At 32.5% G+C, this 17,383-nt stretch overlaps 1 protein-coding gene across 1 annotated transcript in view; it reads right to left on the bottom strand.

Annotated features, from left to right (window-relative positions):
- Positions 1-17,383, bottom strand: part of LOC143048697 (receptor-type tyrosine-protein phosphatase eta-like) — a 129,835-nt gene that overhangs the window by 90,804 nt on the left and 21,648 nt on the right. Inside the window, exons 14-19 of the mRNA XM_076222511.1 lie at positions 16,977-17,096; positions 15,840-15,959; positions 11,638-11,784; positions 10,770-10,916; positions 9,544-9,822; positions 2,243-2,497 (exon numbers count right to left, since the gene is read on the bottom strand). Coding sequence (XP_076078626.1) covers positions 2,243-2,497; positions 9,544-9,822; positions 10,770-10,916; positions 11,638-11,784; positions 15,840-15,959; positions 16,977-17,096 — 1,068 coding nt within the window. The remainder of the gene's footprint in view (positions 1-2,242; positions 2,498-9,543; positions 9,823-10,769; positions 10,917-11,637; positions 11,785-15,839; positions 15,960-16,976; positions 17,097-17,383) is intronic.

Raw genomic sequence — 17,383 nt, 5'->3', positions numbered from 1 at the left:
TGAGTTGATGTTTAGACGAGTTGTATATATATATATTTATATATACAAGTCTAAATTGAAAACTACGTTCAAACCTATGATTGCGCTGGATAAAAACTGCAATTTTTATACGTGTGCATGTAAAACAAATTTCGTTGTAGAAGGGTCTAAATACAGCACAGACAACATTTTCCAAAAGACCAAAAAAGTGAAAAAGAATATTTAAAAAAAAACGTTATTCAGTACACTACAATGACCATTCATGCGTTTGTTGAATGGCTGTTCTGTCTCGTCAACATACTGCATGCCACATCGACACTGAAGAATGTATACAACATTTTGGGCTTTGCAACTTACATTAAAAAATATTGTGTTCACAAACCCAGTGGAGTGGCAAGTAAATGTTTGAGTACTCAGTTTTTGTTGTCAAGTCAGACATCGTTTGTCTCCTCTTATATTTAATGCGTTTCCCTCAGTTTTAGTTGGTATCCCAATTTTGTTTTTTTTGGTCCATAGATTTACGAGTTTTGAACAGCGGTATACTACTGTTGCCTTTATTTTGCACCATCCTGTAGTTGAACAGCTTTTATTAGAGGAGACTGCAGCTCTCACAAATAAGTCTTTTAGACTTACTGGTCTCCGAAAAGCTAAGACAGGAGGATCAGGACAGATTTTGGATAATTTTGGAAGATTGGCAATACTTTGCCAATTGGCACGGATAAAACGTGAAAGGTTAGTAAAGGCGGTATTGTAAGTTAAAACAGATGGAACTATTTTAGTGCGCCTCTTCTTTTTGTACTGTAACAGGCCATTGCGGCTGTTATTGTACGCACGCGCAAACCCCTTGTCTATGTCCAATTTCTTATAACCTCGTTTGGTTGAAAATCCTATAACCGCTGGGTGACAGCCTCCTCAGAGGAGCAAATCCGCTTTACTCTGAGAGCTTGACGGTACGGAATACTTTTTGTACAGATATTTGTATGTCATGTGCTGCTATTTATAGTCACCTATATATATTTACATATATAATGTAAGATAAATACAACTCGTCTAAACATCAACCCAAAAATGTTAGATCTGTAAATTTGCTTTCGCAAATTTTTTGTTCTTCCCTCGCCGGGATTCAAACCCATGATACTGACATATCGTGACACCAAATCGCTTGCACTGTAGCCGTCCCGCTAGACCACACGACTACCTGGGCTTCATTAAAATGAAGCTTTCGGTGACCGGATGTTACCTTTCCACGTGAGTTTTAATCTAGCGTCGTACTACAGTACATGATATATAAGGCATGGAGATGTTATTTTTACAGATCAGCTAAATTATCTATAATACAGGATCCTACAAATTAATGTTAGATAGCAAACGTAAATAAATATCGTGTACAAAATGTATATATTAAAACACAATAACTCGCAAACTGCATTTCACATCAAATGATAACAGTTCGTTAAAATATTGTCACTAGAGCTTTCATGCCTTCTGGCAATCCTCAGGCGACGTTTTAACAATGTCCTTGACGACACTACTGTTGGTAACGTTTATAACGTTACAATAAGCTTACAGAAAATAGAAACAATTTTTTTAAATATGGAAACATCTTCGTAATGCATGTAAGCAAAACTTGTGGAATTCTCTTAACTGTGAAAAACAGCCTAACATATATAATGATTGGATTAACGCTGAAATACCGATTATTCCTAAAAACAAATTCTAATAAAGGAAATAAAAGGAGAACCAGAAATGGAAACAAAATTACGATGGGATCTTACGATTCAAAGAATCCATACGGAAGTATCTCATTTAATAGCGAAAAAAGAAAGATACGAAAAGAAATACCAGGAAAGTGATAATCTTATCAATCAAGAAATCGACCAAATTTCAACAAACAGCGTTGCCGATAAACTGAAGGAGAAATGGTCAAAAGAAATTTCTAATGAAGAGGAAAAGTCTGTAAAACGCTGGGGTGAAAAACAGAAGTGGCAATATGTTAACGAACTGTTATCATTTGATGTGAAATGTAGTTTGCGAATTTAAAAATCTTAGTATATATATATATATATAAGTGACAGGTGAGGCTACCTTAAAAACCAGGTTTAATCACCTATTTTCTTCCGAAAAATGTTATAAATCTTGGACATGTTGGAATGTTTTTTCGTTCAAAAACTATCAAAATAATTCCATAATTTTGGTTAGATTACAAATAATGCAACTCTATCACAGGTGAAAATAGTACGATACATATGTCTCAAAAACTTACTTGTTGAGCAGTTTAAAGAAAACGGATGCATACTTTCTTCATTTTCATGAAATGCAAAGACTTCAATTCTATAAAATGTTCCTGGTTCACCCTCTATGACTTTGATAAGACTAGGCGAACTATCTTCGATCTTTTTTAAAGATTTTCCATCCACCAGTATGCGATATCCCTGTACATTTCCCTTGCCTTTTACTATCTGCATATTGATAGACGTCGTGGTACTATTTTCGCAATACACATACGGGATATTTGGATCTTAAAAATATATAACATGAATTTTATTTTTATAGACATTCTATCTATTAAACTTGCTCTACCACGTAACTGGATATATTTGATATTACAACAACACATATCACCCAACAGCAACTCATTTGGATTCGTTTTTTAGCATGAGAATAAAAAAAATGTCTATCAGTAAATTATTCGCAGAAGATGTACATTCACTTTTTATCGATCGGGGAAGTGTTTCTCCTATTTCACAACAATGGTGGGAAGAAAGTTTAATATAGAAATTAGTGACGAAAAGTGGAAAATTTTTTATTTACTAGCTTTTAAATGTACTATAGAAAGCAAACTACAAGCTTTCCAATATAAAATGTTACACAAAATATTAGTCTCACATAATTATCTTCTTAAAAATATAAACGTTTCTTAACTAATGAATGTGCCAGTTGTAAAGAATTTTCTAATTGGTGGTATTTAGTTTTTGGAGTAAAATTATTTTGGAATAAAGACAGTGTCATTTTTGGTGTATTGAATTCTGATAACTAGGTTTAAATTATTGTATTCTACAGGCAAAGTATTACATTAATAATGTAAAGAACACACATAAGCCAAACTGTTAATATCTGTGCAAGCTTTTCTTAAATTTTTTAAAGACGTCTGGAGATATTAGAATATTTCTATCTTTCTAAAGACAAGCACGAGTCATTTTTATTTTTGATATGATCATATATATTTAATGTATTCCAAAGTATCCTTAAGATGTATTATATACTGAGTATTCACATCACTTACTTGTAAATTTTGACTATGTCTTATTCATGAAATATCAATAGTATAACAATGACATAAATACCATGTCATTCACTTATGTATTGTAAAAATGTATGTATGCAGCCCCAAAAAAAGTGAAAAAATGGATAAAGTCGTGTGAACCTTGTTCAAATCGTTAACAAATCCTGTCCGAGTACAGCTATCAAGCATGCATTTAGCATCAATGCCTTTTAATAGAGTCAGTACTGACATTATGGGACCAATACCCGTTAGTGGACCGTCCAAATATAAATATATGCTTGTATTCATTTGCTATTTTAAAAAGTACGTTGAATTTATTACTTTATCGGATATAAGAGCATCAACAGTAGCTAAAGCGTTAATGGAAAATGTACTGCATTGTCATGGTTCGTCAAGTGTTATTCAATCCGACAGAGGATTCAATTATTTTTCTAACATTGTTAAAAAAAACTTGCAAACTGTGTGGAATTACAAAATCTCATATTCAATTCGCATACTAAGTATAATACAGCACCGTCTGTGGATACAGCAAACTATTCACCATTCTTTTTAGTGTATGGCTGACATCTGAAAAATCTGATCGATTTTAATTTACCGAACTTAGATGTCAACAAAACAGCTCTTGAATACGTTAATAAGAAGATTAAAGAAGCCAGATTACTTAATTTCACTTTCAGAAATATTGTTGATGTTCTTTCCATGAACAATCCAAACTTTTTTATTGGGCTCCAATAATATATCCCCCAGAACTAGAAATTAAAGAAACACCAGACACGGCTTCCTCTGCCTCATTTCAGACTTATATCTCGAATTTGACATACACAGTCATCTCAGTACCAGAATCTATGACAAACGAGACGATTTTAATTTTGAAATTATCAATTATTCCCAGCTTAGTAGCAATATACCAACTTCACCTGCATATTGGATATACATTTTCCAACTTATTCGATATTCAAGAGCCTGCAGCTTCTACTCAGAATTTGTAAAACCTCATCAGTGTCTGAGCAAAAGTTGATTAACCAGGGGTATGTCAAAGAACATCTCGTCCGTTTTCTAAAAAACAAGTTCATCGGAAGGTCCCTAGACCTTGTTGATAAATTTTCCGTATTAACTTCACAAAAAATACATAATGGTCTTGATGTATAGATTCTGCGTACTGACGTTGTTTATAATCGTACCAACGTGTTATATTGTTCTTTCATTTTTCTTTGTTCTATCAATATTACTTTTACTGTTTAGTTTATTCTCTGTGATATCCCTTTGACGTGGCTTGGTACATATACATCCCGTCAATATGTTTGTGTTTTCTTTCAGTTTTGCTGGTGTGTTTTGTATATGCGACTTTTTGTGTTTATTTGGTTCTTATAACGTGACTCTGTACTTTAATAGATCCCGTCAATATGTTATTGTTCTATTATATGTCATTATGTTATATTTATATCATAAATTGAGAAATACGCTGAACCACAAATGTCCACATTATTTAATCGCGTAGTGGAATTAACAATTTGTGGATTCTTATCAATTCTAAGGAACTTCTGGACAATTTTAAATCTCGGTCTATTTCTGAAATTAATTCTAACATACATTTGATTTTTAAACCCTGTATGCCAACATTGCCCATTTGAAATTAAAAAATTGTTTTGTATAAATATTGAACGGCAAAAGTTCTTCCTATGTGACGTATAACATTTTCTGACGTCAGACACCCGAAGCAATGAATGTGTTTTTATTTGATAGATGTTTTAGTGTTGTTGTTTTTTTTTTGGTAAAACTGTAACACTGTAATGACTGATGTACCAATATTTTGACTATTTTAGTTTGTATGTCTCTTTAGTTCACGCATCGTTGTAAATATAACGGAGTTTGATGAGACTGTCGTACAAAGTGAGAGGTTTAGCGCTAGCAAATCAGGTTCAATACACCATTTTCTACATTTGAAAATTCCTATACCAAGTCAGGAATACGACAGTTGTTTTCTATTCGTTTTTTATGTGTTTTGTCATTTGGTTTTGCCATGTGATTAGGGACTTTCCGATTTTATTTATCTCGGAGTTCAGTATTTTTGTGATTTTACTTTTCACCACTTTACTTGAAGAACTTAAAATAGCAGCTAGGGATATGTTTAGGAAATAATTTAAATTCGTAGAGCTGAGATGTTGAAAAGGGCAAATAAAAACAAAGACAATCCTAATTTCAATGTAGGTGGCATTGTATATTTATACAAACCTGTTGCAGGTATTGGGCGCAAATTAAACAGACCTTTTATTATATTTCGCAAAAACTTTCCGAAATACACGTTTAAGTTGAGACGAAAATCTGACGGAAAACTACTGAAGAAAAGAGTTCATATAATTAGACTTAAACGTGGTTACGTATGGACGAATGAACCTTACGATATTACACCACCTTTATACGAAGATGCTGTAGAACCCGACATAATTTCTGTTGACGAAACACCAACAGACTTTATTTCTGAGGAAGTCCAACCAAATCTTTCCCTATCACGGGACAATGCTACACAAAATAACAATAACGACAATACTGTATATTGAAAAGTTATTACGAAAGAAAAGAATCAAGAGTTAATGGAAATACCGTGTGAAATGTGTTGGTTTTGATTCAAAGACAATATGTGGGTAGACTAGGGAGATTTAATTAAATTTAGAATGTCAAAAGTACGTTACAGACATGCACAATAAGATTCCATATGTCAGACCCTAAATTCCGTAGAATGTACAGATTATTTTCAAGTTTGTTTCATTTTAAGTAACATGTATTTTTTTTTATTTGTATCAAAATTGTATTTATTAACACATACTTTTGATAAAAAGCTCTTATATCAATTTATTTTTTCCCTATAGAGACCATTTTTACAGAGATCAAAGCGAGGGTTTAAGGATTGAAATATTTATAGAAGTGCTCACGTGTTGATAATAAAGAGTTAATTTGTATAAAAGTTGTGAAGGAAATTCATTTAGAATTAATTAGTTAAGAAAATCGGCTGATGGGAAATTTATTGTAATGATATTGGCATGATAAGAGACACTTAATAATTTGTTAACCTGTTTATTGACTCGGGGCATTGCTGTTAAAGATAAAATTGAGAAAAATTACCTTCCCAGATCGAGAGCCTGATAACAAATTTTAAAGAAAATATGTGTTTTTTTCTTATTTTTTCTTATTTTTGTGTATATATTGATTTGTGCATTTCGTTTATTTTGAATAATCTTTTGTACAACAACATCAAAATTATTAATCTAAACATATTAGGCTTGCTTTTTATACTCAAACTAATAACCAGTTATAAACCACCTGAAACATGTTTTACCTTAAACCATAAACATGTTAAAAGGGAGAATAAGAACGCAACAGTTAAAGAAAATGTTTAAGCTATAAACCATTTTGAAAATATCTAAAACGTGCTTTTAATCCCGGTTGAGATGTTCATTAACCATTAAACCACATGGTTAAGACTGACCTGTCAAAAAACTGTTAACCATAAAAATGTTTAAACCCAGGTTAATGGTTCAGAATAAAAAAAAAACAGGATTGTGGTTTATGTATGTTCTTTGATTAATTTGATAAGAACTGTTTTTTAGTTCCCCTGATACCCTTCCTATGTAACACCGATGATTACAAGCGTATCAAATACAAGCCTTTATTAACAATGTGATTTTTTTACAATATCAGTATATACTTAGAAAACTAAATAATCTGATGATCGTTCTCTTTATGATCTCCCATCCCTTAGCACATCTTAACGCTTGAGTTAAGCTAGATAATGTCTCCTCACCCTGATAAATTCTTTTCAGTCATTGATACGCCACTGGAAATGTCTTCTCACGTCTCAAAGCCGTGATACTAGAATTTCACAGCAACTTATCAGGGTGAAATTGGTTAAGGGATGAATGATATTCATAAAAAATCAGTCGAAATATGAGTAATATAGTCATATCATACTAAAAGAAAATGACTTTTAAAAAAAAAAATATTGATTTTCTGTAAAAGAGAGGCGAAAGATAACAGATCAATATTCAAACTCATAGATCAAAAATAAACTGAAAATGCCATGGCTAAAAATAAAAAGAGACAAACAGACAAAAATGTACACAAAGCAAAACATAGAAAACTCAAGACTAAGCAGCACGATCCCTAACAAAAACAGGTGCTCCAGAAGAGTAAGCAGATCCTGCTCCACATGTGACACCCGTCGTGTTGCTCATGTTATTAAAACCTGGTAAATAGTAAAATTCCATAGCTCATAGTCGTGAAAATGGAACGGGATTGTAGTTACGACACAGGAAACATACCCGATATCATCTGTGAAATAGATATTCCATAACAGTCAACCAGCCCGTGATGGCGTCCTTAAAATTCACAAAGGGATTATTTCAACTACATCATTTGGAACTCCTAATTCAAAAGTTTCCATGTGAGCAGCAACCCTCTATCAAAGAAATCATGATAGGAAATTCAAGTCAGTGAATATCGTTTCAATTTGGAGATATATCCTCCGTATGCAGGTGCAGATGGAATATTTATTTAATATTTATGACGATATATTTTTAAGCACACTAAATTACATTCAACCTAAGCGATCTTTATCACACACTTGACTTGAACCTTCTAGGAAACAGAACAATTAAAACCAAACGTTGGCAATCACCATTGATATCTTCCCTTATGGCTGTTATGGAAAATATGGTCTCATTCACGATAGTTTGTTACATTTTTTTGTATATGTATAATTGGATGAAAAGTATTTAAATTTTCTACAATCGTAAACACATTAAGAAACAAAAGACAGGATCTGTTCCTCATTTTTTCGTTAAGAAATCAATAGTTTGTTTTGAAAAATTAATAAGTAGTTTGCCATATTACTGCATAATGAATTTGATACACTTTATTCTCATTTCATAATATAAAGCCAGCTAAGTAAGTATCAACTTACTTTGGATGAAGTGGTTTAATGCATAAGCTTGTACCAAAACACCAAACATATTCAAAGTTTTCTCTAATTCTTACAAGATTTATTATATTCATGACCTGTTTATTATTTCTATTTAATCAACGTATTGTTTGTTAAAACTCAGTCTTTATTGGTCATGTTTCAACCCTGTCTGATGATGTCACATATAACGACTATATAAAAAAAGAAGATATGGTATGATCGCAATGAAACGACTATCCACAAAAGACCAAAATGACACAATGTCTTTCTTGCAGAACATTCGGGTAAAAATAGCATTTGTCTGCATATCGTATCGTTTAAAAATCATTAGAGAAACAGATGCTTTCACTTAATATGATCAATACTATTTCACTTGCGACAGTTGAATATATCTAAAACGCTCGGCGAGTCAAGTGTTTTAAATTGAACTATCTCCTGCATAAATATCGTAACACACTGGATACAGTGGTAGAATCTTTATAAAATTGAGAATAGAAATGGGAAATGTAACAAAGAGACAACAACCCGACCATAGAAAGACAATAACAGAAGGTCACCAACAGGTCTTCAATGCAGATAAAAATTCCTGCACACGAACAAATATATATATATATACTAGATCAGTGATAATGAACGCCATACTTAACTCCAAATTGTACACAAGAAACTTAAATTAAAAATAATACAAGACTAACAAAGGCCAGAGGCTCCTGACTTGGGACAGGCGCAACAATGCGGTGGGGTTAAACATGTTTATGAGATCTCCCCCTCCCCCTATACATCTAACCAATGTAGAAAAGTAAACGCATAACAATACGCACATTAAAATTCAGTTCAAGAAAAGTCCGAGTCTGATGTCAGGAGGTGTAACCAAAGAAACTACACAAAATGACAATAATAAATAAATAACAACAGACTACTAGCAGTTAACTGACATGCAAGCTCCAGACTCAATTGAACTGATTGAAAGATTGTGTCTTCATCGTATGAATATCAGGCACAATCCTTAGTATCTTGCCATCATAACATATATGAGAAGAACATTACCCGTGTCATGCCAACAATTGGTTTTAAATAAATGTGTTTAGTTCCGATGCAAAGACCCTATAAGTGAATCAATATTAACGCCTAAATATACAATCTTTAATGACCTGACAACAGTATCGTAACACGTTCCATTCTCAATAAGTCTTTTTAAAGGTTCTGTTAGCTTCTGAGGTGAATACGTACATTTTTGTGCTTTATAAAGAATATTTTTATAAAAAAAAATGTATATATTTACATTTTAACAATCTTTTATAACATGCAACAAAGTATTACTTACAGGTACAAAATGATGTGGATGCTGATTCTGCGCTTGCAATGTTTCCAATCATACTATACACGTTGATATCGTAACATGTTCCTGCTGTTAAATTTCCTAATGTATACTCAGTTTGCTTAAAAGGCATTTTAGTATGTAACAGCTCATTGTTTTTATCGCCATATTTTGTTATGATTACTGTTATTCCATCTACTGCGAGAGTAAGTTGTATTATGATTAGTTTGAACGTAAATGAACTGGTGTCCTGTTTCGTGTATGTGATTGTTGGCCTGTGAGGTCCTACAAATGAATTGTAATATTAAAAAAGCAATGATTTAGACAAATAAACCATGATCTAAATAAAAATGTACAAAGCGTACCTTATAAAATATTGGAGTTTTCTTTTTTTTCTTTTGAGACTGATTGCGTTAGAGAGAACTTTAAATGAAGTTCAATACACATAATGTAAGCCCGGGTTTGTCTAAATGTAGGTTGCCTCATTTATGTTCATTTTCACCATTATGTATGTGACGTATTATCATTCATACAGCATTCATTTTGATATGAAGATTGAACAGAAATACTGCCACTTCCAATCTAACAAAAACCATCTTAAAATTAGCATATATGCTGAAATTGTGGAGTTTTCAATAAATTTTGCATGAATTAACGACGTTAGAACCTATTACAAAGCCAGTTTGAGTATATGGTCTTTATTGGTCTTCTGAAAAATGTTGTTTGTACCAACAAAACATTGTTTTGCATGCGCACGTACCGGGTATAGCAATTGTGGTTTTAATCAAACGCAATCACAGGTTTGAACGTTGTTTTCGATTTAGACTTGTTTAAATTCACTTAAATTAAAGTGTACTCTTTTCTTTATTTTTTTCTTTGCCTTTCTCATACATTTCTTAGTTTGAAACTGAAATGGTTTTGACGGAAATTTAACATGTTATTAACAAATATAGACTTAATTTCTTAATGCTGTCAAAATTCCATTATCTTTGTTGAAAACAATAGTTGGCACCACTTTCAGGAATTTTGGATTCTCAATCCTGTAAAACTTTTTACTTGTTTGGCCTTCTAAAAGTTAAGTCTGGTACATTTGATAACTATCATTTTAGGATCAAAGGACTGTAAGAATAAATATTTTAATCTTAGCACTGAAGTATGTTGTAATAGAAAAAAAAACCTTTTTAAAGAAAACCGGTTAATAAGTTGTTATTCTATATGTATATTACACTCACTTTTTGTGCAATTCTTTGTAGAACTATTGAAATAAAAATCATCTGTACACACACACTTTGATACAGTCTTGCTACACACCGCATTAGGATCACTGCATTGATTCACTGAGTGTGTGTCTGTGTTGCAAGCAGTGTCTGTCTGTATTTCTAAAATGTACAAAAATTCATTAAAAATAAATGGCCTACAGTTTTGTTTCAAATACAGTGGCGCTAATGTTACAACGGGTTAAATAAAGGCAACAGTAGTATACCGCTGTTCGAAATTCATAAATCAATAGAGAAAAAACAATCCGGGTAACAAACTAAAACTGAGGGACACGTATCAAATACAAGAGAACTACGACACAACAGAGACATAACACCGAAATGATACACACACATAAATGAACTATAATGTAACACTTGCCATTTTCCTGACTTGATACAGGGCATATTATGAAAAAATGGTTGGTTGAAAAGACTAAATTCAATTGACCAATAAGGTATATGTCCTACATTTTTAGTCAAAATTATGGAGAAACAAAACCAAAAAAAAACCCACTCTATATGGTTTATTAGTGCAAGTATGTTACGTAAATAATAATCTATTCCTTTAATATTTTGTTGATCGTATTGAATATTAGTCACGTACTTTGTTATTTAAGGAATGACTGTAAAATTGTGTCTGTCTGTGAAGAAATACATAAAAAAGGTTGTGTACACTGAACATATATGGTCTGGTACATTTGATAACTATCATTTTATGATCAAAGGACTGTAAGAATAAATATTTTAATCTTAGCACTGAAGAATGTTGTAATAGAAAAAAAAACCTTTTTAAAAGAAAATCGGTTAATAAATTGTTATTTTATATGTATATTACACTCACTTTTTGTGCAATTCTTTGTAGAACTATTTAAATAAAAATCATCTGTACACACACACTTTGATACAGTCTTGCTACACACCGCATTAGGATCACTGCATTGATTCACTGAGTGTGTGTCTGTGTTGCAAGCAGTGTCTGTCTGTATTTCTAAAATGTACAAAAATTCATTAAAGATAAATGGCCTACAGTTTTAATTCAAATACAGTGGCGCTAATGTTACAACGGGTTAAATAAAGGCAACAGTAGTATACCGCTGTTCAAAATTCATAAATCAATAGAGAAAAAACAATCTGGGTAACAAACTAAAACTGAGGGACACGTATCAAATACAAGAGAACTACGTCACAACACCGAAATGATACACACACAGAAACGAACTATAATGTAACACTTGCCATTTTCCTGACTTGGTACAGGGCATATTATGAAAAAATGGTTGGTTGAAAAGACTAAATTCAATTGACCAATAAGGTATATGTCCTACATTTTTAGTCAAAATTATGGAGAAACAAAACCAAAAAAAAAAACCCACTCTATATGGTTTATGAGTGCAAGTATGTTACGTAAATAATAATATATTCCTTTAATATTTTGTTGATCGTATTGAATATAAGTCACGTACTTTGTTATTTAAGGAATGACAGTAAAATTGTGTCTGTCTGTGAAGAAATACATAAAAAAAAGGTTGTGTACACTGAACATATATGGTTATTCTAAAGTGTGCACCACCTTTTTAGATGTTATTTCGAATAGGCAGAAAATATGATTTAATTCTTAATTCCATTTTAAACCGGAGTAAATCGTGAAAAACGTCACGATCACATAACCGAATTAAGTCTAAAAGTGTATACACAATACAACGTCAGCCAATTAGAAGACACGGTCAAATCAAAATTAAATTATTGAATATTAAAGTGAAATGAAGTAAAATACAGCACTCCCAGGAAAATTAACAAGAGTGCACATTGTGAAAAGTCTCGCCTACTTTACTAATCATTGATATTATGTTGATAATCCTAAGTATAAAGCTTTATCACAACTATCACATTTACTTTACATGATCCCAGAAATGGAGGTTACGATCATATAAATCAAACAAGAAATACGTGTGTACTCAATCATTCAATACACTAAATATAGTTAACCTATAGCTTAAAGTTTCTTAGAAACAAAATTAACCAAGAAAACTAATCATTGACCAACGAACTATGAAAATGAGGTCAAGGTCAGATGAATCATGTCAGGCAGACACGAACAGCTAACATTTTTTTCTATACAACAAATACAGTTAATCTATAGCATATATCTAAGACCAAAACACAAGGATTTTACACTGTGCAATGAACCGTGAAAATGAGTTCTAGGTCAAATATAACCTGCGAGACTGACATGTCCGTCATAGAATATTTCCATACATCAAATATAGTTAACCTATTGCATATAGTATAAGAAAGAGAAAAAATCTCTAAAACTAAACTTAGACCACTACACAATGAGAATGGGGTCAAGTTTAGATGCCACCTGCCGGTTGGCAATGTACACCTTACAATCATTCCATACACCAGATATAGTAGAACCATTGCAAACAGTATGAGAAAAACAGATCAAAACACACAAAACTTAACTATAACCACTGAACCGTAAGATTGAGGTCAAGGTCAGTGAACACCTGCCAGTTGCACATGTTCACCTTACTGTCTTTCCATACACCGAGTATACAAGACATTTTGCTAATAGTATTTGAGATATTGTTCACTGATTCATGAAATGAGGTCGAGGTCAAGTAAAAACTATATGACGGGCATGGGGATCTTGCAATAACATAACGGTACCAATTATCCTGCTCCTGATGCGCATTTCGACAAAACATGTCTCTTCAATGATGATCGTGGCCAAAATATTTGAAATCCAAAGCTTATATAAAAGTTGAAGAGCTATAATCCAAAAGGTCCAAAAAGTAAAGGTAAATCCATGGAAGGAATCAGAGCTTTGCATAAGGGAGATACATTCCTTAATTTCTAATAATTTCTAAGATTATGTAACAGCAAATTTGAATAACACAAGAAATCCGTATTTTCATGCCAGTACCGAAGTACTGGCTACTGAGCTGGTGATGCCATCGGGGACTACCAGCAGAGGCATCAACCCAGTGGTAGTAATAACATTAATGGTACCAATTTTCTTGCACTAGATGCGCATTTCGACATTACATGTCTCTTCAGTTATACTATTACTCATAATAAGAGAGAAATTAACATTACAAAAAATCAACTTTTAATTCAAATAATTACTGAACCATGACAATGAGGTCGATGACAATGGACATGTGACATACTGAAACTTTGTAGCATGAGGCATCTATATACAAAGTATAAAGCATCTAGGTCCTCCACCTTCTTAAAGCTTTCAAATAGATACCTAACGCCGTCGACGCCGCCGCTGAATCACTATCCCTATGTAGAGCTTTCTCTGACAAAAGTCGCAAGCTCGACAAAAAAAAAAGAGTTCCTTACCAAATGGTAAAATCAAATGCTGAACACATGAAACTAATGTATACCATTTTTCATATGTATTTCTGGCTTGGTATGAGAACGTCCTTGTGCAGTAAATGGTATTTTAACAGGTTTTGTAGCCAGTTAAACCTTTCACCTGTTGCATACAATTCCATTATGACAACAACGTGTTCGCACATCAATTTAAACTCTTTTTCAAAGGTTAATAAAAACATAACATACAATCAGTGCATTACACTAAAAATAGCATATATTGTTTTTTCAGAGACGCTTCAAACATCTTATTTGCAGACCTTGTGTGTGTGACATATGTAGAAAAAAAGAAAAAAGACAAATAATAGCACATAAGACACGACATAGAAAACTAAAGACTGAGCAACACGAACCAACTCAAAAAATTGGATTGATCTCATGTGCTCGATAAGGTAAAAAGAGCCTGGTCCACATGTGGCACCCGTCGTTTCGCTCAACAAAAGTTCAACGAATTCTGGAAGATCCTTATTTTCAGAACCTATTGAAGATTAATCTAATTTTGCCCAGTGATTGAAAAAAAATATATATGATCCAGAAAATGTTGTCTGCTTCCATTCGATGCAATTCAAATTTGTCTTTTAGTCTTACACAGTAATCATTGAATATATATCGTAATGAACTTATTAAGGTGTAGCAAATATGGAAAGGCTTTTTCGGTCGTTGTGTATCTTTTTTTTTTCTATGTTTTAAGTTTCTGTTCTGAATATCAGGTAATGTCGTTGTGATATCTCTATCTCTGTGTAAACAATTTCCAGCTATTCATGCATCCACCATCATACAGTTCAAAAACATAATTACGAAGCAAGTTTCAATTTCAGAAAGTATTAATACTGTCAGACGGGCATAATTGTACAAATGGAAATATAAAAACAGTCCACATATGTTCGTATAAATGTTAAACAGAAAATAAATTCAAGAGTTTATTACAAAAAAATAACATGAAATGAGACCCACGAACTAAGACACTATCATAAGCACATGTGGGGTCATAATAAATAGTTTAAGACACTTAAACTTGTTTATTTTTTTCACAGTAGATTATCAGAAAATGAAGACAAGTTCCAAACCTATGACAATGAATGAAAAACACATACAAATACACACCAGGTTTAATCCACCATTTTCTACATTTGAAAATGCCTGTACCAAGTCAGGAATATGACAGTTCTTGTCCATTCGTTTTTGATGCGTTTTGTTATTTGATTTTGCAATGTGATTATGGACTTTCCCAATTGATCTTCCTCTAAGTTCAGTATTTTTGTGATTTTACTTTTTACACAACAGTATACGAAACACAACATAGACAAGTTTAGACTTAAGAACAAGAATTCAACCAAAACTGATGGTTTGCTGGGAGGGAAAGCAGTTGCTGCTCCACATGCGAAAAACGATTGCTAGAGCAAAACAAAATAGGAAGCTGAAGGAGAGCAAAAAAAAAAATTCTTTCGAAATTAAGAAAAAATATTTTGAGATGACAAAATTATTTCTAAGTCATCAATGAAAATATATGAAATATACGATCCAGAAAATGCTATTGAAACTTGTCATTTAGTCTTTAACAGTAATTATTGAATTATATATTGTAATGAACTTATTTAGGTGTAGCAAATATAGAAAGGATTTTGAAACCGTGCACTATTTCTAATTTTTACTTACTATTAGCACAAGTGCTACCATTCCAATATTTACTGCTTCCACAAGTGCATGATTTGCTTATGCATGTCAAACCTGTCCCACATTCCACGTCACTATCGCAAGGCTGATTTCCTCCGACCTCTACCATAAAATCATTAGAATATATTCAACTTAGTTCAGAATGTAGTAAAACATAATCAATTAAAATTTTAAGTTTTTCTGAACATTCCAGTAATACAGTTTGTACTGCAATCAGACAAGTCAGAATTTGCACACACTTCCAGAACATCTAAGATCACCGCCGGTTTTTTGTGGGGTTCGTTTTGTTTAGTTTCTATACAGTGTTGTCTGGACTGACTCGTTGTGTTTCGTTTTTTTCCCTTTGTGTTTAAAGTTTCTGTTCGAAATATCAGTTAAAGTCGTTGTGATATCGCTTACTCTGTGTAACAATTTCCAGCTTTTCATGCATCCACCATCATACAGTTCAAAAGCATAATTACGAACCAAGTTCCAATTTCAGAAATATTCATACTGTCAGACGGGCATAATTGTACAAATGGAAATATAAAAACAGTCCACATATGTTCGTATAAATGTCAAACCAAAAAATAAATCCAAGGGTTTATTAAAAAAGATAAAATGAAATGAGACCTACGAATTAAGACACTATCATAAGCACATGTGGGGTCATTATAAATAGCTTAAGACACTTAAACTTGTCCATTTATTTCACAGTAGATTATCAGAAAATGGAGACAAGTTCCAAAACTATGACAATGAATGAAAAACACAAACAAATACACACAACAGTATACGAAACACAACATAGACAAGTTTACACTGAACAACAAGAATTCAACCAAAACTGAAGGTATTCTGGAAGAGAAAACAGTTGCTGCTCCACATGCGAAAAACGATTGCTAGAGCAAAACAAAATAGGAAGCTGAAGGAGAGAGAAAACAATTATTCCTAAGTCATCAATGAAAATATATGAAATATATGATCCAGAAAATGATGTCTGCTGCCATTCGATGCAATTGAAACTTGTCTGTTAGTCTAAACAGTAATTATTAAATTATATATTGTAATGAACTTATTAAGGTGTAGCAAATATAGAAAGGCTTTTTAAACCGTTCACTATTTCTAATTTTTACTTACTATTAGCACAAGTGCTACCATTCCAATATTTACTGCTTTCACAAGTGCATGATTTGGTTATGCATGTCAAACCTGTCCCACATTCCACGTCACTATTGCAAGGCTGATTTCCTCCGAACTCTACCATAAAATCATTAGAATATATTCAACTTAGTTCAGAATGTAGTAAAACATAATCAATTAAAATTTTAAGTTTTTGTGAACATTCCAGTAATACAGTTTGTACTGCAATCAGACAAGTCAGAATTTGCACACACTTCCAGAACACCTAAGATCACCGCCGGTTTTTTGTGGGGTTCGTTTTGTTTAGTTTCTATACAGTGTTGTCTGGACTGACTGTCGTTGTGTTTCGTTCTTTTTCCTTTGTGTTTAAAGTTTCTGTTCGAAATATCAGTTAAAGTCGTTGT

Source organism: Mytilus galloprovincialis, chromosome 10 (assembly GCF_965363235.1).
Source record: "Mytilus galloprovincialis chromosome 10, xbMytGall1.hap1.1, whole genome shotgun sequence".
Lineage (NCBI taxonomy): Eukaryota > Metazoa > Mollusca > Bivalvia > Mytilida > Mytilidae > Mytilus > Mytilus galloprovincialis.
The sequence above is the reverse complement of the archived record's forward strand: the minus strand, read 5'-3'. Positions and strand labels throughout refer to the sequence as shown.